The sequence below is a fragment of the Mesocricetus auratus genome, unplaced genomic scaffold (genome assembly GCF_017639785.1).
Source record: "Mesocricetus auratus isolate SY011 unplaced genomic scaffold, BCM_Maur_2.0 Super-Scaffold_100011, whole genome shotgun sequence".
NCBI lineage: Eukaryota > Metazoa > Chordata > Mammalia > Rodentia > Cricetidae > Mesocricetus > Mesocricetus auratus.
In genome coordinates, this window is record NW_024429195.1 from 11,032,783 (window position 1) to 11,060,207 (window position 27,425).

Below are 27,425 nucleotides of genomic sequence, written 5' to 3' on the forward strand. Positions count from 1 at the left end.
TATGCCGTTGTTTTAGTCTTTTCCTCTGCTCGGTGAATTCCTTTAAGGATGCAACCTGCTGTGTTGGCAAGAGGCCAACAGGTGATGGGTTCTTTACTCTAAAAAAATTGCAGTTTGACTCTGAGATGGATTTGTTTAGTGTCCTCTGTAATACACTTTCTCATCATCGCAGCACGCAGTGACTGATTCTTCTTCATAAACGCACTTTCTGCGTGTACAAAACCAAGATGCAGGATTCCTGGATATCATACTGTCAGACCAAGTACTCAGGACCTCATTCCTGAAGTTGCAAGCACTCCCTAGACTACCTCCCATTTGGAAAAAGTAAGTTGAATACAAACTCCCTCTAAGCAAGTCTTACAGGGTAACCCGGGGGAACCAGGGTTTTCATGGATGGCTTCTATCCTTTGTGTAAGATCTGCAGTCAAATCTACTGAGAGCGGGGAAGCTCGAACTGTCCATTCTGACAGACTGCCACAAACGACGAAGTGGAGGTGTGGACTACTGGCCTTTTTTAAATGCTAGACTGGGAAAATGCACAGGCTCTAATTCTCTTGCACTGATTTAATTATATTTCCCTGGCAATTGATTAGACTTTCATAGCTCATCTGCATCTCAGGACTGAGTGACACTCAATGGCCCTGAGACTATGCTTCATGTTTTACTATGCACTAAAGAGAGAACATATAGTGGAAAATAGAAAACTGGAGAAGTTCTCGATCGGGTAGCTTGGGAGTTAGTATGTTGCCCTATTAATGTAAGGAATCCAGTTAGGAACACACTTGGGTCCATAGTGTTAAGGATGCTTCACTTTAATTAAATGCTTTGGGGGAGGTATTGCCTTAGCTTCCTTGGACTTTAATTAAATGCGTTTGAACCTTTCTAGCAATAAGCACGGAGGTTGGTTTCAATCTGAAAAAACAGATGATTCTGGTATAAGGACAGTCTAAAGCTTTGGCATCACTGAAGGCATTGCCAAACCACTTGATAAGGGACTGTAGAGACAGCTCCCTGGTAAGGGTACTTACTGCATGCTCTGGCAGAGAACCCAGGTTTGGTTCCCAGCACCCACATGGCAACTCACAGCCATCTGTCACTCTATACCAGAGAATCCAACACTACCTTCTGAGTTCCAAGAGGTCATAGACATAAAATAAAAAACATCCTCTGACTCACGATTTTTAATGTCATTATTTGATTAATATACTCTCTGTAATTGGCCCTTGAGTGGGATTTTCATGATTGCCTTAGGGAAAAGTCACCTGTCAATAACAGGTTTACTTCCATCGTAAAAGTTTTTCTCAACAATAAAACATTGCTACTCCATTTGTTTTCCTGCACAGTCAAGAGAAAGGCTGATTTACCTGAAAATATCAATCATCCATCAGAGTAAACCCGAGGTTAAGACAAACACATTTTTTCAGGGCTATTGAATCACTGTTGCCAGGAAGTATGAACAACAAGGTGAGATCAGCAATAATGGACTCCCAGAGAGAGACCAGGACATTGACTCCCAAGAGCAGCTGTGGTTCTAGGCTCTTTCTGAGAATGTGCATAGAATGACCAGCAGTGTGAAGCCACACACAACTTACAGATGACAAGAGTCTCTAAGTGAACCACAATAGGAAGTTACAATTTACTATGGACCACAGTAGGGAAGTTAGAGAGAATGTCTTGAAGAATATAATCACCTCTGGCTGAATTTCCAATTTTCTGTTTCAAGAGCATGGCATGAAGGCATACACATTGTTGATCAGAGCAGGCAGCAAGACAGCCTATTCAAACGTTTGAGACGTAATCAGCTGAGGTCTCCAAAGGCTTCAGAGAAAAGCCAAAAGCTGAGTACACAACTTGGAAAACACTGCTGCATGCTCCTCAGACCTTTCAGGGCATGGAGGAGGGTGGAGGGGAGCCAGGTAACAAAAGACCTATTTGTCCCTCTCCCTTCCAGTCTCCAAGAAGCTTTGTCCCTAAGGGATCCTGAGAAACTGGATAAAGTACACACGTCTTTTTTTTTTTAAAGAAAATGGCAGACTTGTTGATCTCTGAGTACTCTTTGGAGGGTGATGTGCACATGTTTTAAGATTTGATTTTGGTTTGCAAAGTGCATGTGCCCAGTCCTCTAATGAATCAGAAAGACTAGCCAAATATGAGTGACCTCACACCAAAGACTTTTTACAATTTTTTTCCTCACTACACTCTTCTACAGTTTCACAATCATCTTTTTAAAAACATTAAACTACATGCATTTATTTTGTGTGTGTATGTATGTGTGTGGACACACATGCCATGGCATGTGTATAGAGGTCAGAGGACAACTTCCAGGAGTTGATTCTCCCTTCCACCCCATGTACCCAGATCTTCAGGCTAGGCAGAAAGCACCATTTACCATGGAACCAACTTTCTGGCCCACTTTCACAATAATCCATTTATTTTCTTTCGTTTTGTAGATAAGAGCTTCTTTAGAAATCGCTTATACCTATATCTACAAATATATCACACACACATAATATATATTACATATACCACACACATCACAACTAAGAAACCTAGAGTTCCCAAGACAGACATTATGTCTTTAGAGAGTAGAGAAAGGGCTGAGTTGGGCTGGGACAAAGCTCATTCAAAACCCTGAAGGGGACAAAACAGAGTCATTTGATGCTGCAAAGACAGTGGCAGAGGCAGACATGACTCGGAATATTTGTTTTGGCATAAATTCTGAAGCCACTGAAGTATGCATAATCAAGGGTTAAAAAATGTACATTGCAAAGGAAAAAAATGAGTGGTTTGTGGTCAAGTAGCTTAAATTAACTTTCTGTGCATCAGATTAGAGCCAAAGACACAAATTTAAAAATAGAGACATCAGAAGAATTTTATGTTTTGAGAACAGTAATCTGTATACAAAAAAACCCTCTGTAACTCCCATCATTTAATGTCTCACTCTCAAAAATTGTAAGTGTTCATTTAATAGGAAACTGAATCTCATATTCAGCCATGCTTCGTCGTGACCATGCATCTGAAACTATGCATGTTTGTACATGCATCTGTGGTCATGCATCTATAGCCATGCATCTGTGGTTATGTATATCTGGACATGCATCTATAGTCATGCATCTGTGGTTATGTATATCTGGACATGCATCTGTGGTTATGCATCTGTGGCCTACAGCAAACTAAGTTATTATGACTTCAGAAGCAATGCAAGGTTTGTGCTCCTCAGTGCTTAGATGGGAGGAAGCCCAAATGAACTTAAATACCCCCCTTGAATCTAAGAACTGGAGGTGTTGTAGACTAAAGGAAGATTGCCGATGAGGGGCTTGGAGACAGCTGGGAGGGTGTTCTTAGAGCGGTCCTCTAAGCTTTTGTGTGGATAGAACAGGAGGTACTAGAAGAGAGTGTGGTAGGTTGCAACAAGTTTCATAAGCACCATACAACCCAAAATTTCCTCTGCTTTGCCTAAAATTGAAATATGAAAGACACATTTCCAAGAGTTGGCTTTCCTTTTTCAAAATCAAAACACTTGTGTGACAGGCAATGTATTAAGGTGCATCTCTGTGTGTTCCAGGCTAGTCTGGGTTACATAATAACAGCTTGCCTCAAAACAATTCTTACACTAAAGTACAGTACATACATTTGGGTCCAGAAGGGAGTAAGCTGGATATCTGCATCCCAGAATCCATTTTTCATATACTTGATGAGTTACTGAATGCATTGTTTGTACAGCATCTTGTATATGACTGCATTAGAATGTTGTCTAGTGTGTTTAGCAGATGTTATTGTAATATCTTCACTGCTAGATTCTTCCCCACAGATGCTGTCAAGAATGGAGGCCACACCTTTGCACCTCCTCTATTATCTCAAATGCTAGCTGAGTTCCTGGCCTGTGACACAACATGCCATTATTTCTTACTGAGCCCCGTAAGAACTATGTTCAATTCATTTATTCTACAGTGTTTTAAAAATGATTTGAATTTAGCATAGCCTAGGACAAATCAAATATTTGGAATAAAATAGTGCCAACCTTTTCTAAGGTCAGTGATAAACTAAGTCATAATAACTTAGTTGCTAGATTTTCTGTGATATTTTCCTAATAAAGCTGTGATTTGTAAGGGCAGGTATATTCTCCAATTCTGATTCCTCACGCTCAGGACTCACAGTATACAGGAGCAAACATAACCACTTCCCTGAGCCACAGTTCTCCCATGCCACCAATTTCTCTTCAGAACAGAACTGATACCATGCTGAAGAAACACTCTATGATACTAGAAGTAGTAGAGAGCCCCAGGAGAGTCAGTCACAAAGCCTTGTGAATGTCAAGTTAGAGGCAAGAAGGAAGCACCCAGACGTCAGCACCGTCATTCCAGCCCTGGTTCTGGTTTCCCAAGCTTCTGCACACTTTTCTTGGTGAGGTCTCACCTAAACTAAACTAAACCTGTCCGTGCTATTTTCACAGTCCCAAGGCCAGCTCAAGATATGCAGCTCCCACACTGGCCCAACCTAAGACAGGCAAGACTCTCAGATCAGACACATGAAGAAGTCTACATGTCCAGGTCACATAGCAAAAACAAAAGCAATAGGAAAGTCACTGCCTTCAAGTAAGAACTCCTGTAGAAATGGGTCTCGAATGAGAATGACCTGTATGAATCTCAGGACACAGATTTAAAAGAACAATAATAAACTCCAAAGAACTCAACTGGTTTTAAAAAGATGAGAACAAACACCCCAATGAAATCACAGAAAACACCAAAAAATTCCTGAGTGAAGCTTAAGGAAACACAAACATACAGCTGAGTGAAATGATAGAGTCAACTGATGACTTGAAAACTGAACTTAGTAAAGAGATGGACATACTGAAGAGAACTCGAAGAGAAATGACGCTGGAGCCGAAATCCTTTCAGAATATCAGGACCTGTGATGGTCTGAGGAGCAATGGTGTCATGGTTCATGTATTTGAATGCTGGATCATCAGGAAGTGACACTACTTGGTAGGGATTAGGAGGTGTGGCCTTGTTTGGAGTAGGTGTGGTATTTTTGGAGGAAGTGTGTCACTGGGGTGAGCTGTGGAGTTTCAGAAGCCCATGCCAGGCCAGGTGGCTCTCTGTCTTTCTCTTCCTGCTACCTGAAAATCCACATGTGGAGCTCTTCAGCTTTCTCAAGCACCATGTCTGCCTGCATACCACCAAGCTTCCTGCTGTGATGACAATGGGCTGAACCTCTAAAACTGTAAACAAGTGTAAAAAATAAAATAAATGCAAGCTTGTTTCTAATTTAAATAAAAATAAAAAACAGAAAGAAAGAAAAGGAAAGAAAATAGATGTCTAAAATTTTCCACATGATCATCTCAATAAACACAGAAAATGCCTTTGACAAAAGTCGTAGAGCAGTAGGCCTGGAGGGAATGGATCTCAGAGGAACAAGGCTATGCTTGACATAACCAACAGTCAACATCGTTCTAAATGATGGATACAATGTTGGACACCAGGACTTGAACACTAAAGCCTCATGGACTCCACAGTTCTGAGGGAGAAAGCCAGACATCAGTTATGCCACAGCGAAGTCTCTGTGGCAAATGCAGAAGAGTACAAAAGATGGCTGTGTCCCCAAGCCTAGACTAACAGGGTGAGGAGGCCTCTTTGCAGAGGGTCGATCCCATTAAGACAGGAGTGATGTCTTTCATTCAGGAAATGGGCTTGGGAGGAGTCCTAGCTGCTCTGACAGAGCATTAAACATGAGTGATGCACAGGGAAACTTCACTGTGTGCAATCAACGAGAACAGAAAGTCTTAAGATCTACCTGCCCATGTCCAGTAACGATTCAGCTCTACTCCAACAACTCATGAGTGACAACGTGATCCTGATAAGACATGTCCTTACCCCAATCGTCCCGAAGCTTTCTGGCTTCCTTCTCATCTTTTTCTTACACAGATGTGTCCATATCCACTTGACCAGGTACCACAGGGATTTAGGGCTTGGGATGACATTGAAAGGTGTAGGCAGGGTGCCTCCTTCTTCAAAGTAGCTCATCCAAAGCTTTGTTCGAGCAAATTTCCATTCTATATCTGCATGGTCCTGAACGAGAGAACATGACAGCCTCAGACAAGTTCTCTAATTAACAAGGTAAGGGAAATCTCACAGACGGAGACTGAACCTGACACAGAGTGGTTGTTGGAGCATTAATTATACGGCTTATGAAATCACCACTAACCCCCAGAGACAGAGGCTTACTCTATACAGACTCACATCACTGTCACTTCGTTCATCCTTCCTTCTTCAGGGAACCAGAGATCTACAGTGGTGTGTTAAAGGGGCTGTGGTGATTAGCTCTGACTGGGAGGCAATGCTGCAGTTCTAGCCCTGAAGACTGCACGGTTTAGTTTTATTAGTTACTAGCCAGAGGCATGGCTTCGTATCTTAGCCCAGGCTTTGCTCACCGCTCAGATGAATGTCACCTGCTTAGATGCTCACAGATGAGCTTTGGGGCTACAGGGAATGTCTGAGTGGATATGTTTCCACATGGATAATTCTCTCTTACCTTCAGACAATAGATGCGTATTTACAGAGAAATTCTACCAGCACATAAAATAGCATAGCGCCTCCATCACAGCACTGAGTCTGTGGCACAGGAGCTATGAATCAGGATATCTGTGCTCCAGGATGGTGGCCTAACATCGTCTGCTGGTCCAGCACAATCCCGAGACCACGTGCCTCATAAACCATTGCTCAGCTCAAGTTGCACACCTCAAGCAAACCTGGAACCATGGAAACACATTCACAGCATTCCCTACTCTGTCTTCTTAACATTGAAATTACACACTAATTTCTTTTGTCCTGTTATATGTTTTGAGACAAAGGACTTTTAAGAAATCAAGTACATGACTAATGTACAATAGATGCATAAGAAATCTGTGGTCAATGTAAAAGTACTAGAAGGCTACAGTTGGCTTGTGTTGCTGATTCAGCTTGGCAGTTGTTAACTTCTATACTGTTTCTGTGATTTACCCTATAGCTCTGAGGTGTGGGTGGCAGGAGCCAAAAAGAAATCTCTGAGTCTTGAGACTCTGGGAGACACAAGAGTTAGATGCTCCATATGCAAATATCTCAAGGAGCTTCATCAAAGGACATTGAGGGGTCACTGCCTCTGTCCTGATGCCTTCCTGTCTTACAACAGTTTCAGCATTTGGGCTAAATAAAAAGGGATATTTGAGGACTGCCTTCCGTCCATTGCCTAGAAAAACAAGATCGACCAAAAAGGTGTTAAGACTGGGCCATGCTACTCTTATGTAAAGTTTTCTTCTGGACAAAGCTGGAGCATCCAGTATTTCACAGGACCCAAAATGTTGGCACTGTCTTTGTTCTTAGTTTGGTAGTGATGGTTTTCTGTTGTTTTGTTTTGTTTGTTTTCTATTTCTCTGGTTATATGTAGAGTCTATTCATAAAAACTTCAGGCTCTAGGATGCTACCTGAAGTTCTGTATAACCACAAATTCTGATGTTCATTCCCAGGTCAGTAGATGGAGAGGACTTTTTATACATAGTCTATGAACCAGTAACATAAATGCTGTATTCTATTGTCTTACACAGTTTTTCTTCAGTGATGGTAATGAGAAAAAACTTACCCCTGTAAAGAAAATTGAACTAAAATTTGGAGTTCTGCTTGACAAAAATCACACTAACAGTTCCAAAGTTCTACTATAGATTCAAGAACGTGGCTGTTATGTGTGACAAAATGGAAACCTATAATGTAGACTGTATACTAAGGTGTGACTGTGTAAGACTTCACATGCATGCTTTGTGCCATGGAGAGTTTTAGTTTGTGACTGTAGCTGTTTTCCATAGACTTAGGCCACTAATATGTTACTATCGCTCTTTTCCATAGACTTAGGCCACTAAGTTCAAGTGGATAAAGTATTCCATCTCGGTTGCTGCACTGTTTCTGGAACAGTCCTTGTTAATAAAGCAATTATTTACTCAACCATTATCACCCAGTGGTAAGGCATTTTGGTTGTTTGTGGGCTTTTTGACACAGGGTCTCATGTTTTAGTCCAGGATGGCCTTGAAGTTACTATGTAGCTCAGGCTAGCTTTGAATTCAATGGCTCTACATTCCTCAGCCTTCCAAGTGCTGGGGTTACAGATGTAAGCAACCATGCCTAGGCAGAAATTTTGAGTACATAAATGACGCTGTGATTTTTTGCAAGTCAGAATTTAAAATAATATATATTGTACCACATATTTGTCCTGAAAGAATTCAAGATCATTTCCACATTGGTTGCTTTTACTAAGCTTTCAAAATTTTTATTTCATGTATATGGAAAATTTGCTTACATATCTATGTGTGTATAACATGTGTGCCTGGTGCCAACTGAAGCCAGAAGAAGGCATTGGATCCCCTGAGACTGTTGTAATACAGACTGCTGATAGCTCTTTGTGGGTTCTGGGAATTGAACCTGGGATCTCTGGAAGAGCAGCAACGTGTTCTTAACTGCTGACCCATCTCTCTAGCTAGTCCCTGTGTTTTCTAAGCTTTAAGAAGCTGAACATCTATGGCTTTCCCTTTACCAGATTTATCTCTTGGATTTCTTGTCAACTTTCTAGCCTGGCAGGAGTTTGTTTATGCTGAGTTAGCAAAATCAGAGGGACAGAGAAGACCACAGAGCCTGATGGGCAACTTGGAGATGAACAACCTCTTTCCAAATTGTTTCATGGCAGTGGCTCCAAGGCAATATAGGTTGACTTAATTTTCCACGTTACTCTGTGTATACAGGTATTTATGCTACACTGCTGTTTATAGACATCACCAGTTAAGCATTTACTATTCTGATCTCTCTTATCAAATTATACTTTATGAAAATGCAGCTTAGAACAACGCTCTGCAGAGAAGACACTGAAATAAAAGCAATGCTGTCAACTTACGGCAATCAGTTGGTAAGAATTATTCATCATTGCAATTAACATGTTCAATAGGACAACCAGGGAGATGACATTATATGTCCCAAACATGGTAGCGCCAACAAACTCGGTGAACTCGTGCTGGGCTTTGACATTGGTAACATATAAATTGATGAGTCCAAATATTGACCAAAACAGGGATTGTAAAGTTTCAAATAACCTGGAATAAAATGTGAAAGTAGTAATGTTATATTATTTTACATGTGTACATATATATACTGTTAATTTCAAGAAAAATTACAAAATAGAACTTAAAATAATTTGAAATATTTTTTATCAAACTGATACAAACATTATGCTTGTTTTCCCTACTTATCTTATTATACAAAGAGCATCGAAAAGCTCAGTTTGTTTGTTGGAGCAATTGGGTAAAGGAGGGTTCAGACCCTGGAAAAACATGATTGCTTGGTTAAAAAACCTTTTAATTTATCAAATAGATGAGGAAAAATAAAGGGATCACAATATAATATTTATAATATATGTAAATTATGTAAAGTTTGTATCTTAGCATCTGTAAGTCAAACTTTATGAGACATAGTCACCCTTGTTTATTTTTTGCATCATCTAAGGTGTGTTTTGCACTAGTCATGTTGGCAGAAACAAACAATTGCATCAGAAAACTGACTCACAGTGTCTAAAATATTACAGTATCTGTTCCTGCTCACAGAAACCTTGCTGTTTCCTGTCATCAGTATCTGAAGGATAGTTAACCCTAAACCTTCTATTCCACAAAAGTCAGTCATGCTTTTCTTTGCTTTGCTTTTGGTTTTGGAAGGATTAAAACAAATAGAACTTCTTTAGGTTTTTGCATTTGCAATTGGACCTGTACATAGTATATTGCTTCAGAAAGCAGATTGTTTCAGTAATACTTAGACACTACCATTTCCTTTATAATTTCAATGCCTATAAAACACTCTCAAGGTAATAAGTGAATTTCCTTTATTTAAACATGAGAAAACATAATAATTTTACAATTACCTGCACCCAAATTAAGAAAGGTTTGTTTCTATGTGCCATGTGACACGTAATATGGTGTGTAGAAAGATGATGGTAGAACTTCTAGACTCTTAGAAATGATTAAAATATGACTATACTTACATCATATTGTAAATAAATGAAGGCAAACACCTTTGGGTACCTGGCACAGAGAGTGAGGAAGTGGAATTTCAGCCTTAGAGAGACCAGGACTAGACTGGAACCCATTGGGAGAACAGGTCAGTCACATTCCAGCGTCACGGATCCCTGATGCTCTCCTAAACTGCCTGCCCAGTGCCTGAACGCTAGATCAGCCATGGTCAAATGACCCAAGAAGACACATTTAATACGAGGCCCCAAGTCTGGCCTATGGAGAACGTGACCAGACTTTCTCTCTGCAGGAAGTACTGAGATTAGGTAGTGGCCCAAAGAGTCTAATGGAGAGTTTGGGAGGCTCATTGGGAACAATGTATGCCGGGGTTTGCCACAGCATATATACCTAGATGCAGAAACAGAGGATGAATAAACCACGGGACAAGAAAAGGGAGCACGTCGGGAGTCAAAGGCTCATACTGAGACTGATACAGAGGGAGGCAACCCTCCTGGTCCAGTTCTGAGTCACTCCCTCCAGCCGGGCATATCCTCCTTGTTCAGGGGGTCTGGGGCCGTAGCTCTGTGTGTAGTTCTTACAGAAGAATGCCACTACTGACACAGCTCACTGCCACTCTTATTTCAACAAATTTACTGCTTTTCACAGATGAAATGTTTTAGTGGAAAAGCTGCTTCTAATGAGAGGAAATTTAATTTTATTAATATTTTATAATAGTGAAACGCTGTGGCAGATAATTGTAACAAAAGTGCTCTTTTGATCAAATTTAGTGAGAATGAGAGGTGGTGTGTTGTGTGAGGTGAAGATAAGCTCACATGAGGGAGTCCAGCTGGGTCTCCAAACTGTCAGGGAGACTGAAATGAATTCATCGGCTCTGAAAAAGTTCGCAAAAATGTCTTAATTTGGCTCGAGATTCCAATTTCTTAAGTTTTAGTGACTGTTAGTATTCAGGCATCTGTACTGGCCCATCCTTGGGGTTCTGACAGGATACGCCCTCAGCTGCAGCCAGTAAGACACCACCTGTGAACATTCACTGTGTTCCCTTTTAAAAGGTCCCTGTCCACCTCCCATCCTCCTCTTTCTTTCTCTCTCTCTCTGTCTGTCTGTTCCCCCATACACACCCATCTTTCCTCTCTCCTGCTGCTCCTGTCCCCAGGGGCTGGCCCCCCTCCCCTCTCCCCTTTTAGGATCCCTTTGCCTAATAAAACCCCTCTTCTTGAACCCTGTCATATGGCATCTTTCTCTCAAGCATCTTAAAATTACGGTGGTGACTTTCAGGTATCCTTTGGATTTAATGTGAATTAACTGTGTCCTTTCTTTCCCAACTGTGATGACTCTTAATAGGAACTTATAAAATGTAATTCACATGGGTTTGTCCTGATATGAGTGAGCAAATCAGGAGAAGTTTTACAAGATATGGCTGAGATTGGATTGAGTGGATCAAGCCCTTTCTGTGTAAGTCATGGCCTAGAGTCCCTGGAACCCAGGCAAAATCTGGGCAGGTGTGGCTTTTGTCCCAAATCCCAGTCTTTAGGAGGTGGAGACAAGGGATTCCTGGGGCTGGCAGCCATGCTAGTAAATCAGCACACTGTGGACTCAGGGAGAGAATTATGGAGGAAGACACAGACTTCAACTTCTGTCCCCCAATTGCACATGCACACATTGTACCCACATACAAACAAACATACATATATTCCTACATACAAACATATACACAACACAGGAAAGAAAAAGAAAAGTTACATATTACATCACACACATTATAAAATACTAACACATAAATGACGTGACAAGAGCCTTTTCATTATGGTTGCTTCCTCAAGCATTCTAATAAAAGCAGCCATGCACGTTAAAGGGTTGCCATGGTTGAAAGTCCCCGTTAGCCTCTGTCTAAAAAGACTAATGTTTCAAAGAGAGTTCATTAACCATTTTAGCAAGTATCTGCAGCCATTTACAAATTAAAATTTAGCATAAGAAAATGCACAATGACATTTGTGATTAACTGGAGAGTTTTCTTTTCCTTTGGTGGGATGAATCAGTTGTAAAATTTACAGGACCTAGCTAAAATATATTTGCTTCTCGGTTGAACTAAGGCTCCTGGTATTTAGGTATCCCTCAATGAGTTGTTTCTTCATTGGACTGTTATGTGGGTTAATATTTCAAAGCTACTGCTTCCAGAAATATTGCTGATTCTAAGTCCACTGAGACTCACACTGCCCATAAATTTAGGATTCAAAAGCTGGATCACATCTCAGAAGGGCTTTGTGTGGCTGACATTTTCCACATTGTGTGAGTGGAAAGAAGTAAATTTTTAAAAGGAAATGCTTATTAATTTCCCAAGGTAATATCACAACCTGGTTAACTCACATGACACGGTATCTGTGTTGATGTCTAAGCTGAAGACCCACTTTATATGAGTCCGAGTTTTGCTTTTATGAAAATAACATTTTATTTATTTCAACTGCTACTTTTTGAATGATCTTGGCTAAATATTTACAGCTAGAGACATGGAATAAGCAAAGAAGGAATATGTTCTGAGGCTGGGATTTCCTTTTGTCCCACGAGACTAAAATGATGAATAAACAAATTCATGCCAAGACGGAAACTCAACATTTATGTAAAGTCTGACCTTAATTGGCCAGTCTAAGCATTACAAATTGAGCGCCAATACATACAAATGAGCTTTGCTTAATCAGACAATGTCCTAAGGTTCATGACCCCTAATCATGCCCATTGTTGGGGCCATTAGATATACTTCTGAACAGAATTAGTTCAGTCACCAAAAAGTTGAGAGTCTTTTAAGGACGAGTATTGTTTTTCATGTGTCAATGGGAAAACTACAAAACATGAAGGGAACTGGGAGACACATTCATTTGCTTGTGGAAAAAGGCAGTCTTAGTAGACTCCTGCTATGGACCACTATTTTAACTAGGCAAAGATGATGTGCTACATTTTCTTATGCTGCGGAATATTACTTTAACGGTGTAAAGTTGCGTTGCACCTGTTTATGCTACATTTGTTTAATTAAGTAAAGATGTTTTGCATTTGTTTCACCTTTTCTGCCTAAGGCACCTGATTGGTCGAATAAAGAGCTGAACATCTAATAGCTAGGCAGAGGCAGAGATGGGCGGGGTTGGCAGGCAGAGGGAATAAACAGAAGAAGAAAGCCAGGCTTGAGGAGAACAAGAGGGAGAAGATGGGAAAGAACAAGGGAGGAAGAGAGGAAGGCACTAGCCGGGCAGTGGTGGCACACGCCTTTAATCCCAGCACTCCGGAGGCAGAGGCAGGCGGATCTCTGTGAGTTCGAGGCCAGGCTGGACCGACAGCCTCCAAAACAATACAGAGAAACCCTGCCTCGAAAAACCAAAAAATAAAAATAAAAAAAAGAGAGAGGAAGGCACTGAGGGTCAGCCAGGCAGCTGCCAGCCAGGAAACACAGAGTAGGGCATACACAAAGAAAGGTGAAAAGCCCCGAGACAAAACATAGATGAAGAGACACAGGTTACATTATAAGAGCCAGTAAGAAAAGAGCCTAAGCTACGGCTGAACATTCATAACTAATAATAAATCTCCATGACATGATTTGGGAGCTGGTTGGTGACCCGAAAGAAAATGCCTTGTACAGAACCAAGACACGGTCTGTCCTCACTAATAAATAGCCCACAGTAAGTAGGCATCAGGGAATGTGCCCTGAAAAAAGCATATATGAGGATAACAAAAGGTTGAGAAGTGTGAAGGCAAAGTAAGGGACAATGGAATAGAAGAGAAAATAATATATTGGGGATTCACAAGCAGTTTGTCAGGAAAGAGTAAAACAATGCCAAGAACTTGGGAAAAGGAGCAAAGGCCAGATCATTGAGGGACTGAGAAGCAAGGTCAGGGGTGAATTTGGTAAGAGACAGGAAGTCATTGGGAACCCTAGATGGTGGAGCCTCTAATCTTGGTCTAGAAGGCTCTTTCCCAAGAAGGCTGTAGACAGACAGATGGATAGATGGACAACAGAACAAACTCAGTGAGCAGAGGACAGACTAGAGCCTGGGCAGTGAATGAGGGAGGATATGGACAAGATAATGATGCTGAAGGGAAGAGAGCCACGGAGAATGGAGAGGGAAGAAAGCAGAGTGCCAAACCCAAGTTTTTATTTCCCTACGTGGCTGAGAGAGTTAGGAATGGGGAAGGGGAAGTTTGGAAAGAGGCCAGTGAGCCATCCGTGACTGAAGCTTTTCTTCGGGAGTCACACTGAGTATGCTATAAGGTTATTAATATCCACTGGAACCATTGATAGCAATGACCTACATTGTACGCAGGAGCTAAATGAAGAATGATTGAGAGGTGAGCAAAGACGCTTACACAGGGCGACACTGATGAAAAGGAGACAAGAGCGGGTGCTGTCGTCAGACAGACGACTGCAGTCCAGTAGGGAGGGGAGAGAAGTTAATGGAATAAATAAGAAATGGCGCTCTACCGAAAACAATACCATCAGGATTCGCTACTGTCTTTGAGAACCTGCGATGATAGTGCAGGCACTGTGTTAGGCATTTTCCGTGAACTGATTTTAATGCCGTTTGGAATTGGTATCTGAAGAAAAAACAAGCTATGAAGTGTAGAGAGACACCAAGTGTCGCCATATGTCCCTTTTAGGATGACAGACATCTGTTACATCAAAGTAGAGTCAGCTAGGGATAAAGCTTAAGCCTAACACAGCCTGTTTAATAATATTCAGGGTTAGCTGGACCACTTAGCTTTTAATGTCATTGAGAAAAACATAATTGCCGTTTGCAGGAAAAATAATTTAGATGAAACATCTGATCTTTGGGAGAGGGCATCAAAGGATTTAGTCCTACAATATTTGAGATACGTAATTATCTATTGCCTTTCTAGGCATAAAAAAAATCATGGGTACAGATAAACTAAAACCATACTTAAGTTGAAGCAATCTAACATTTAATTTTGGACTAAATCTATGTCAGAAATTTACATTGGATATCTAACCATAATGCTTTTGGTCTGATACTAGGATTAATTATTTACTAATAAACCAACATTAATTACAAGAGGATGACTAGGAATTTAGGGTGCCATAAACAAGGCAGTGTGACAGTAGCCTTGTTCCTGGTGGGGGGCAGGGGTGTCAGGTTGTGAGTGAGATCTTTTCCACTAAATTAAAATGGATGAGGGGAGGTAGGTGAGTCCGTTGTAGGTGTTCCTTCAGGAACGCGGTACATAGGAAGGACTTAGCAGCACGCGCAAGAGGAGCAGACAGCTTGTGAAGGGACATCATTTGAAAGCAGCAAAGGCTTTGCAGGTGGAGCTTAGGGCAGTGCCCTCTGCATGGAGCCACGGAGACAGTCAGCTGCCAGACAGTGTCCAGCAAGACTCTGAGAGACACAGAGGGAGGGTGGTAGGATCTGGTCCTTGTGAATCTCTTGTCCTTATTGCCCTTGGCCAATCCACAAGTCAAAAAAAAAAAAAAACAAAGCATACAGGGCCAGGAAATAAGTCCAGCCACGTAAGGTCCTAGCAATCAAGGATGTCATCATAGGAGGTTCCACCGCCTCCCTGCAACCCAAAGTCAGAGGACAAGGCCATGCTGTCTGGGCCAAGGAGTCGACCTGAGGGATGATCAAGATGAGATATGGTTTCTTACAACAGCTAGTTTAGTTTGTATCACATGGTTTCTTACAACTGCTAGTTTATATCAAATCTAAAAGGGTGACATTAAAATTCTCTGTGCACAAAAGCAGATGTTGGTTAATTAAAATGGAGTTTCACATATCAGGATAAAAACAAACAGATGCAGGATTAAACCAACTAGAGCAATTTTTTTAGCTAGGAGTGATTTAGGTTATAAGTGAAATGCCTTTTCGTTGTAAATGGCTGTCTCTTTTGAATTATGAGGGCCCATGCACAAGGCTGGTTATTAAAGTTACAAAATAAGCGTGTGTCCAACTGGGGTTGCTGTGTGCAGAGAGGTTAGTCAGCTTCTTAACCTGCTAACCTTCTGTTTCTCACAGTGAGAAGGAAATGGACACAGGTAGGAAAGCCTGTGGGACCGTGGCACGGCACTTGAGCCTCTCATGAGCGTGGGCTGCCATCAGTCCTGCGTGTGAGAGTCACCAGAAGTGGACAGTGGCTATGGGTAACTGCTCATCCTCAGGTAAGCTTTCGGGAAATGTTACCTAGGTAATTATAATGGGCATACGTGAGTGTTCATTTCAGATGGTATCTGCATGCTTATGTTTTTGCACACCACGCTAAACGTCAAAAGAAGCATATGAAGGGCCGTGTGGAAATGCAGAAAAGTGCTTGAATTTTCCAACAAGATTGATTGCACATGCACACTTATAAGACATCAATAATACATGGGCTTCCTTTTTGAGGTCTACATTTTCAAACAGGATAGATAGGGTTTCCTTTTCACAAGGTCATTTAAAAGAAAAGGCCATTTACTAAAACTTAAAATAAATGTACCCGGTATTTTTTTTCTTAACGCTAGAAGTCTACATTTCTATTCAAAGTCATGTTAATTCCGTTTCCTGCATTATTCATAGCTTTAATTCCCCATTTCCTTCGCAACCATGGGGTGGATTTTTCAAATTTGTGAAGGCGCATAATCTTAACTCCTCCCAGCATTACCAAGAGCAATACCTCTCCGACTTACGTGGAAAACGCATTATTCTGTTTCTCACAGCGTATGCCTTTGCAGCTTAACCCCTTTGTTTCTTCGTAGTAGAAGTAGAGTTGATTCAGGCCATTTGCAAATGCTAGCAGCACGAGGCAGTATATGAACAGGAATTTCAGGATGTCCAGAAGCATTCTTCCCAGAGATATCTGCAGGGGCCCCAGGTGAGAGTTTGCAGTGAACAGTGAGATCAGGCGCAGGGAACTGAAGATGTTTGCAATAGCAAACAAAGCCTCTGCCACCAGGGTCGGGTGCCACATGTCCCATGATTCCCGTGGGTTCAGAGCACTGTACTGAGGAGACAGAAATGGAGGGGGAGTAAACATACACGCTGGCTGAGTCCAGTTCATCCTGCAACGCTTTCTTGGGTCCACCTCAGCCATTGTTTGGAAGGTATACACCCTTTATGACGACAGCAGCTAGAACAGTGGTTCTCAACCTGTGGGGCACACCCCTTTTGGAAGTTGAATGACCCGTTCACAGCGATCACCTAAGACCATTCAAAAAACATGGGACGTTTACATTATGATTCATAACAGTATCAAAATTATGGTTATGAAGTAGCAGTGAAAGTACATTTATGGTTGAGGTCACCACAACATGAGGAACTGTATTAAAGGGTCACAGCACTAGGAAGGCTGCCTCCATCCCCTCCAGGCATGCCGCCATTCCTGAGTACCTCTAGCTCTGCCTCTGCCTCCCTCAGTGGAGGTGGACCTGTGGCAGTTAGAACGAGGATGACTCTCATGGGCTTATACATTTGAATGCTTGGACCAGGGAGTGGCCCTATTTGAACGGATCAGGAGATGTAGCCTTGTTGGAGAGAGTGTGTCACTGGAGCTGAGCTTTGCAGTTTTAAAAGCCCAAGCCAGGCCCAGAGTCTCTCTCTCAGCCAGCTGATCAGGACACAGCCCTCAGCTACCTCCCCAGCACCATTTCTGCCTGTGTGCTGCCATCCTTTTCTCCATCATGATTAAGGACTAAATCCGTAAAATTCGTTTATATCTGAAACTGCAAGCAAGCTCTCAGCTAAATGCTTTCTTATGAGCCACTGTGGTCATGGTGTCTCTTCACAGCAAGGGAACATTGACTGACGAAGGCAGGACCCAGGTCACATAAGCGACCCCCAGAGTCAGTCCCCCTCCCCACCTCTAACACACCACCCACCCTGCCCACGCCATCATCCATTGCACCAATCGGTACCATCTGGAGTCAGAAACCAGTGTTCTAACAAGAACTTCAAATCTTGGAACAATCAGAGTCTGAACCGGAAGACACAGAATGGCCCTAATACTGAAAAACAACCATCATCCTGTTCTACCACCTGTGAGAGTGGGGTAACAGCAGCCCAGGAACTGAACACACACCCAACAAAGGTGAGATCACACAGTTACACCAAGAAACACCACAAGTACCGTAACACCAGGCGTCTAGTTCCCAGCACAAAAACACAACCATCAACAGTCAAGACAGTATATGTCCACCAGAAGCCAGCTCTCCTATTGTATCATTCCCCAAGAAAAATTAGTTTAGCTGAATCAAAAGTCAAGGACTTCAAAATAGCAGTTATGGGTATGTCTAAGAATCTGAAAAAGGATATGAATAAAGGCCTCAACAAAGACTGAAAATACAAGGAGTTGAATGGCATAATGAAAACAATTCAAGATATGAGAAAAATTTAACAAATAAATAGACTCACTAAAGAAAACATAAACTGAAAATTGAAAATTTAATATTCTTCCTTTGCTTAATTATAAAAAAGTCATATTTTTTCCATTACAGGAATCTGCAACTGGTCAAAATGTAGAGAGAGCCACTGACTGTGGGATGCCAAGCTTTAGGTGATGCATCTACAACGCAACACCCATACCTAAGGTTCGGGAAACATCTTGGAAGAGGGAGTGGGGGGATTGCAAGGCCAGAAGGCAGGACAACTGCTGTGAGACAGTGTCTTCTACACATGACAGTGAAGCTACAGCCATGAAATGCCAACATTATGGCCACCTGAACAAGACACGCACAATGACCACACCAGCTGACCTAGCAATGTGGATGGGGTGAATCTCACAAGGCCCTGCCCCTAGATGAAGCGCTACAGGCAATGAATGGCTGCTGATCCAGGACTAATCTGTCTTCCCTAGGGAGGAGCCTCCAATGGGTTATCCAACCTCAAGTGGTCATCCCCGATACATGTACATATGAGCAACAACACACAGACTCGGTAGGGTGTGTGTGTGTGTGTGTGTGTGTGTGTAATAAAATAAAGACTAGGTCATAGGTCATGAATTTGAGAGAGAAAGAGTATGGGGGACACAAGAGGTATTGGAGTGGGAAGTAGGGTATAAATGTATGAAATAAATATGTAAACGAAAAGTAAAAAATAGTAGCCATTTTCATGTTTTAAACTCTATGCCTGTGCTGAGTTGCACCAATACCCTTGCGAGTTCCTCTATCTCACCGGCTCTTTAATTATAAGCTGGCTTGCCTAGCCTCTTCTCATCCACCCATTCTCCCCAGACAGCTCTCACACTACCAGCTTTCAGTGCTGACCCCAACCTATACTTCCCACCTTCTAGTCCTATTTTATACTCGACTGTCAGATTGACTTTTCCCATTTGGATATCTTGAATTTGCAGACGGAAAACAGAATACATCACCTTTGGATCCCTCCATTTACGCCTCCTAATCTGAGGGAATGGCACATCCACACTCACAGCATCCGACACCAAGCGCAATACCTGCTCATCTTTCTCACTCTGTGTCAGAACAGTTTCCTCTCTTTTTTCCATTATCACAGCGGCATGATGACATGTCCTAACTGCTTTGCCTTGTGCCAGAGCTCCTCGAATATTTGTTGCTGATATTATCTTTTAAAGCAGAATTTTGGCCACGCCATGCATTAATATTCTCATGATGGCATTTTCCTGGAGATGACATTTTGACTTAGCAGCTCACAGGTGAAGGCTGTGTCTTGCATTTATTTGTCTGTAGTCCAGTATTCAATGCCCTGGCTCAAACCTAGAGTACTTCTGATTCCCTGGAGTTTCAGTTTTGCCACATTGTTCCCAAAATGCTGTTCATGAATGCTTAGTGCTTTCCTGTAAATTCTAATAACTTTGACTTTTTGTCTGTTACTCATCCATGGAACCTACAATGGGTGCCTAGTGATGGTTAGGTTCTTTCTTGAAGGTACTCACTTATGATGGAAGGAGGAACCACCATGTCACAGGTTTAGATGATTGTGAAACAGACAGGCACTAATCAAGAAATGCCTCAGGAGTTGATAAGTGGCCATTAGGGTCCCAAAGTCCCAAGATGGAAGCCAAGTGAGGGTAAGAACAGTGGTGGTCTAAACACCTCCTACCTTTCTGTGACCATCATGTATATAATTTCCACACCCCATCAAGTCATTGTTTTTTACTACACTCCTACTGTGATGCAATTGTGCCTAAAGTCATCCTTTCTGCTGAGATTAACCCTTATAAGAGAACTCCTCTTTTTTGTAAATGTAATCAGCCACATGTTTTTGGTATTCTCATGTCTCCCAAATGGAGCATGTCTTTTGAAGTTCTTTACTTTTAAAGTTCTGTAATCACAAGTGAAGAATCAGACATGTTGAAGGACATAGATATGGAAGGTGAATCATTTATAGAAATGAGGGCTTCTAGATATAATTGAGGGTTTAGGAACAGTGAGAGGAGCCTGAGTATTTGGACCCAAGTCATGAGGACTTTGGCAGGAGTTTTAAGAGTTGATGATGGAGTGAATCACAACATTGGATCATACATTCCCAGACTATAGGAAATATGCTGCTTCATCTTCGTGCCCTTTATAAGCTGGTGCATATTCATAAAAGCCAAACTGTCAATCAAAACACATTAAACTTTTAGGTGGAGGTATTATGAAAATGGCTGTTGCCATAGTCAGAACTAGAATGTCTTCCTAAGGCTCATTTGCTAAAGCCATGACCTCCAGCTTGATGTTAACTGGAGTTGGTAAAACCTTTCAGAAGTTGTGCCACTTAGAGAGATGCCTTTTGAAGCCATTAGGTCTCTTCAAAATGGTCTCTTCCTATTCCTCTCTGTCCCATTTATTGGTAGCTAGTTTGCTCTGTCATATATTTCCTAACATATTACAGAAGTTCCAAGTGACCATGGACAACCACCTTCAATCCTTCAATCTATGAACCAAAGAAGACTTTTTGTCTTTATAAGTTGATTGTCTTGGGTATTTGATATAGTAATGAAATCTAACTAACCTATTTGTCACATGAGGTTACAGGAAAAAAATATTAATTTTAATGACTACGAGATGAAAATGTTTCCCATTGTGCTAATAAAACAGAAAAAACAAGAACAAGGCATTAGAATTTCTTCCCTAGCAGATAATTCCAGAACAAACAAGTAGGATTCAATTGTCTATAATAGCTCCTTGATGCAAAATTGAAGTATATTACAGAAAAGACTGTATTTGAGGAGCTGACTCCGGTGTGACATCACTCATAAGACAGAAACAACAGTCTTTGTTCGTTCACCTGTTACCTGGTAAGAGAGAGATTCAATGAATTCATACAGTCAAATCTGTTTGTCAAAGTGATGTAAAAACTCTACCATGGCTGTGAAAGCCATTATTAGTCGTAATAATTTTGATTTCTGAAAATACATGTCACCCAGGCAAGAGTTACAGAGATTTAATCAAAGAAATCAAATGGCTGAAGCTGAACTTGAGAGACCAGCTTTACATGTAGAAATGGGGTGGGTAAAAAGGAGGACTGAACGAATGAAGCCAAAATAAGATTTAAAAACGTGTTCTGGAGATCAACAAGTTCTTGTGTATTAGGAGAGAAAAACCAGTAATCCCATGAGGTATGAAAAGCAACAAGGCATGTGAGGAAGCACTGTCAAGCCTCACTCCAAGAGCAAAGTCCTGTGTGTTTGTATGCCCAGTCTATGCACACGGCAGCACTGCTACTTTATGTCAGCCTGACACAAGTGAACCGCATCTACAAACAGGCAAACAGGGAGGCTAGTTAGTGTCCCCTTCATTAGACTGACCTGTAGGCCAGTGTTTGGGGCATATTCTTAGTCCACTGTGGATGGCGCCACCTCTGTGCCGGTGACCCTGGGCTGTGTAAGAAACCAACCTGGACAAGCTTTGGAAAGCAAGTGGTAAGCAGTGTTTCCTTCACGATCTCTGCTGTCGTTCCTGCCTCCAGGTTTCTGCCTGGATTTCTCTCATGATGGGCTGGCTGTAAGCTAAAAGAGGAAATAAACCCTCTCCTCCCCAAGTTGCTTTTGGTCTTGGTATTTATCACAGAAACAAAGACCAACCTAGGGCATTATACAGTAATATACAGTAAAATACGTAATTTTTATATGAGCTCCTCACTTTGAGTTTGATGGTCATTGCTGTTTTTGAGAAAAGGTATTTTAGATATTAAGTAGCTTGTTTCAAGCAGTAAAGCAGGAAGTGGTATATGTAAGCTGTAGTCACATCACGTGCAGCCTTGGTTTCAAAGGCTGTGTTGTTGTCTGTATCTGCAATGTCCATTAAAGGACCAACAGCTTGTGGAGACAGGGATTAGAGAGTCTGTGGGAGATGGGTCTGCAAGCGTTTATACTGGGAATATTCCTAAATGGGGATTAGCTCTCTCTCTCTCTCTCTCTCTCTCTCTCTCTCTCTCTCTCTCTCTCTCTCTCTCTCTCTCTCTCTCTCTCTCTGTCTCTGTCTCTCTCTCCCTCTATCTATTTCTATCTCCTTACCCTCCCCCATATAAAGGCTTAGCGTCTATATAAATGTATACAATAAACACTTGAGCTCTTAATATGAAAAACCACATACATGAAAAGTAGTACTGTACCAGGCAATGGTGTAGCACATGTCTTTAATCCCAGCACTCAGGAGGCAGAGGCAGGCAGATCTCTGTGGGTTGGAGACCAGCCTGGTCTACAAGAGCTAGTTACAGGACAACCTCCAAAGCCACAGAGAAACCCTGTCTCAAAAAAACAAAAGAAAGAAAGAAAGAAAGAAAGAAAGAAAGAAAGAAAGAAAGAAAGAAAGAAAGAAAGAAAGGAAAAGAAAGTAGTATTGTAATAATGTGAGTGAATATTTTATCTTACTTGAAGTATTTTTGATGGTAATGGTATTTAAAGAGATCTTTGTTGATTCAGTCTTCAAAGTTCTTCCTTCAACTACAAAAGGCTTAGTAACAAAAACCAAGTAACTCAGTTTTTAAAGTGGGTCAATGATCTGAATGGATATTTCTCAGAAGACAAAACACAAATAGCCAGTGAGTACATGAAATGAAGTCCAATGTCACAAATCATCACGAGAATGTAAAGCAAAAGCAAAAGAAGCTGCCATTTCTCCACACCAGAATACTTATTATTAAATAGGTCAGAAGACATCAATTCGTGATAAGTACGCAGAAGAAAGGAAACTCTTAAAGTGCTGATGGGAATGTAAAAAAGTGCATCCGTTAGGTAGCACAATATCTAAGGAACCTCGGTAGTGCAATATCTAAGGAACCTCACTACACTAAAAGCAGAATACTGTAAAGTCTCAGATCGACCAGTTTTAGAAAAGGAAATGCTGTCAAAGTATCAAAGCAGTATGTCTGTTAAACTGACTCCTAATAATGTGTCATTACACCCATAGATGAATGTCAGCCCTCATCAGAGAGGCTCCTTTTGCAGAGATGAAAGGTATAGAGTGACTGGAATTCTAGACATTAAATGGGACCTCTGTATCACATTCCTTCTCCTCAAGGTCCAGGGGTCGTTGTGGACAGTCTGTGAGAGCAAGAGGTGGGAGGTGACACAGCAGGCCACTTGTGCCTATGAGCTCACATTGTTGGTGACAGTGTGCACAAGACCTGCCCAAGCTCTAGCCAGACAAATGCCACCACGCAGTGGGAGGTGGACATGAAGAAGTCCCATCCCTAGCTGAAGAGCTATTGGCAATTTGTAGCTGCAAGGAGAGGGACGGCCAGCTGACTTTAAGGCTGTGGTCACCGATTAATCAGCCACATTACAGCAGAAGGCCACATACCTAAGAGTATAAGGGCAGCATCCGTTAGGAAAAAGAGAAGACACGAAGCTGGGCTCGTGAGGAAGTGCGGTGGACCTGGGAGCAATGAGTCGGGGAATGAACAGGATCAAAATATAAAACTCTCAAAGAACTAATAAAAATGAGAAATAACATCAAAGACATACCCTTACTCTTCTGGCAGCATTGTTTACAATAGGCAATGCCAGGGTCAACTGGTAGACTTTTTTATTAGAAAACAGATAGATAAATAAAATGCAGGACACAAAAAATGGGGTATTTATCAGCCATGAAATGGAGTCATTGTATTTATGACAATATGATCAAACCATGGATTTCTGCTGAGCGCCAGGAGCCGGACACAGAGAGGTCTGCAGTGTCCTGTTCTCTCTTATCTTCAGAGGTTAAGCACCAGTCTGAAAGTTGAATGCCAAGGACAAGAGGTCATCAGGGAGGGCTAGAAACCAGCAGAGGGCAACTGAGATAAGGAAGAGCAGTAATTAAAGAGGTCATGACTCTGCAAGGGAGTGGGTGGCACAGGAGGAGTGAGAAGGGGAGAGAGACAGGGCAGACACGATGCAAATACAGCAAGCATGAATGAAATTCGCAAAGCAACTTAAATTTAAAATTGAAAAAGATAGCGGAGGAGCTGGGGAGATTGATAATAGGAAATATGTCTATTTTTCTGATTCCCTATTGATGTCATGCCAAAAGCAAGATATGAGATATTTTTATCTTTAGTTGTAACCATTTATATGGTTATGTATATACATACATAATATATATACCTTAAAATTCAAAGTAGTCATATATTAGATCATGTGACTGTGATTGTTGCTTATAATGACACACACACTGCATACACACATAATTTATATGTACAGAAGAGCCTGAAGTGAAGTCTTTGAAGGCTCTAAACACAAAGGGATAATAAAGGAATGTAGACTGTAACTACCCTGATCTGATCAGTACATATTCTAGACATGTGCTAAAATATTATACCGCATCCCATAAACATGTACAAGTGTGATATCAACAAAGATAAAAAATCCCAAACAATAAGAACAAGATGCCAAGCATCAGCAGCTCCTATTAGTAATACAAGTTCAGATCTTCCCATGATAGAAGCAACTTAAAATCCTGGCTTAGACAAGAGGCGTCAAAGTTTAGCAAGCTTCCCTGGTGACTTCCACATGCCTGAAGTGCAGAAGTGTCGGAGTACAGCTATTGCCACATAGCCCGAAGAGTTTGTGAAACAATGGGACAGACTCTATATACATGTATAACTAAGTTGAACCAAATTGACTCTGTAGACACATCTGAAGACCTGAATCACAGAGCACTGCACTATTAAGGGCAGACTGACAGTCACCTGCACCTATGCACAATCTTGTTACAGTCGGTGACTGACTTTTGACACCTTAGCCACTGTTAGAGGTCATTATCACTAATGCACAGGGGTAAAATTACAAAATTACGTCCCTATTCTCAAGAGAGTTTGCTTTCCATAAAATTGATAGAAATTGTGTTTCTTAAGTATTTTGGTGAACATTGACAACATTTTTATTGATCAAGAGCTAGAAATCATAACGTTCTCAAATTTGGGCAATTTTGTTCCTGTGATATATGAGTTTTCACAGAGAATCAGAACCCTGTTTAGGTGACACTAAGTGAGTAAGAACTTCCATGTGTGCATTGTTTTTAGCTTGGATCATAAATTACACACACTCATCATCCATGTGGCACCCATCAGAATCTCCCCCCCCCACCAAATTACCAATTCACTAATCATTTCGTAACAAATTACAGTTTAAAAGAGGCAAAAAGGAAGGCACAAAATGAAAGCAGCTAGAGGGAAAATACAACGCTTCAGTCTGAAACAAATCCCTCAGAGTATAACTTGTTGTTGCAGAACTAATGCTTTATGTAGGCACAAATCCTGTAGGAAATTTCAGACAGACAGTGGCAGGATGAACAGGACAAAGACAAACTCTAGTTTGCCCTATCATATCAGACTGCTAGTTCAAGTTGAAATAATCATCTCAGTGCTTTGGAAGAGTAATATTTTGATTTGACAATGAGAATTTATCTATTTGCTATGTCCTATAAAAATAGATTTGGGTTGAAAAAATTTAAGTGGTGTTCATTGGAATTAGAAAGAACTAGAGTTGGAAGGGGTATTTCATTTAATGCAGTCATCTCAGCAGAAAGGGGATATGGTAGCAGCTGTGAAGTGCTTATCGTAGCAATTACAGGACACGCATTGTTTCTGTACTTCAGTCCTATAAATAAAGTAACAAGCTAACAAATACCTCAAAATGGTTCTTTTTAATAAAACCAATAGCAACTGGCAATGCATGTTTATGAATTAGATGAATGCATTATCAACAATGTGAAGAGTAATTACCTTTACAAATGCGACGATCTTTAAGGAGATTGTTGCCAAATACAAGGAGTTCATCACGAAGTCCATTAGATTCCACCAGTCGTGGATGTAATCCTGAAGTCCACCGTCCCACATCTGTTTAATTTCTCCCCATATAAAACCTGCAATTACAGAGAAGTTCACTATAAGTGTGACTTTCAATCAAATCACCAACAAAAGAGATATACAATGAAGTTACCACAGATACCGAAGACACGAGAGACTTGTGTGATTCCGTTAGACACAGTTACTCTTTCATAGAGAGTCTCTCAAACAACTTTTCAGACAAAGGACACTGAGCTAACTCCAGAAGATTTTCTAGCTCATTATTTAATTTAATCATTTGATACATTAAATTGTGAAAGTGTGATGTTTGGGGCTGTAGAGATGGATCAGAAGTTAAGAGCTCTTACTGCTCTTGGAAGAGGTTCTACCTGGGGACTCAAAAAATAATCCTTTTTTTTTACATGTTTTTCTTTACTTTTTAAGATTTTAATATAATTACATCATTTCTCCCTTCCCTTTTCTCTACTGAAACATGCCCATATACCCCTTTTCACTCTTTCAAATTCACAACCTCTTTATTCATTAATTATTGTTACATGAATATATATACTCATAAATATAGCCTGCTCAAACTACATGTTACTTGTACATGTTTTTTCAGGGCTAACTATTTGATATTGGACAACCAATACGTGTACTCTTCCCTGATGAAGACTATTTCTCCCATACCCAGAATTCCTTAGTTGACTGTAATTGTTTGTATAGGGCCTTATGTTTTTCCCTGTCTACTTTAGTATAACAATTGGTGTCATCCTTGTTATCTCATTTGAGTACCCACAGATAAGTTTACTCCTCATCCCTCATCAATGATACTCCTCTCTGAACCAGATGGAGCCCATGAAAAAAAGTTACAACTAATTAAAATTCAAGAGTTGTGGATCCCAGTCCCAACAAATACATCTACAAAACACCCGACACATAAGTCTCAGAGAACATTTCAGAAGAAGGGGTAGAAAGGTTGTAAGACCCAGAGAATTAAGGTGTTTGCTGTGAAACTGTGTCTCCCGGTAATCAGAAGTCACACCCATAAAAATCTCACAAATATGCTTCTCCAGTTCTAGTGGGATCTACCCTCCTCTTCTGGTCGCTAGGGACATTGCAGGCACATGGTACACTTATACACATGCAGACAAAATGTCCATCCACAAGGTAAAAATAATGATAATAAAAGTCCT

General features: G+C 41.1%; 1 protein-coding gene across 4 annotated transcripts in view; it reads right to left on the reverse strand.

Moving 5' to 3' along the window:
• The window catches only part of Trpc4 (transient receptor potential cation channel subfamily C member 4), a 158,152-nt gene that overhangs the window by 8,007 nt on the left and 122,720 nt on the right, over nt 1-27,425 (reverse strand). For all 4 annotated transcript variants that reach the window (XM_040754428.1, XM_040754429.1, XM_013118661.3 and 1 more), the window contains 4 exons: nt 26,167-26,306; nt 16,692-17,005; nt 8,911-9,106; nt 5,874-6,068 (listed from right to left, as the gene is read on the reverse strand). In XM_040754428.1, coding sequence (XP_040610362.1) covers nt 5,874-6,068; nt 8,911-9,106; nt 16,692-17,005; nt 26,167-26,306 — 845 coding nt within the window. The remainder of the gene's footprint in view (nt 1-5,873; nt 6,069-8,910; nt 9,107-16,691; nt 17,006-26,166; nt 26,307-27,425) is intronic.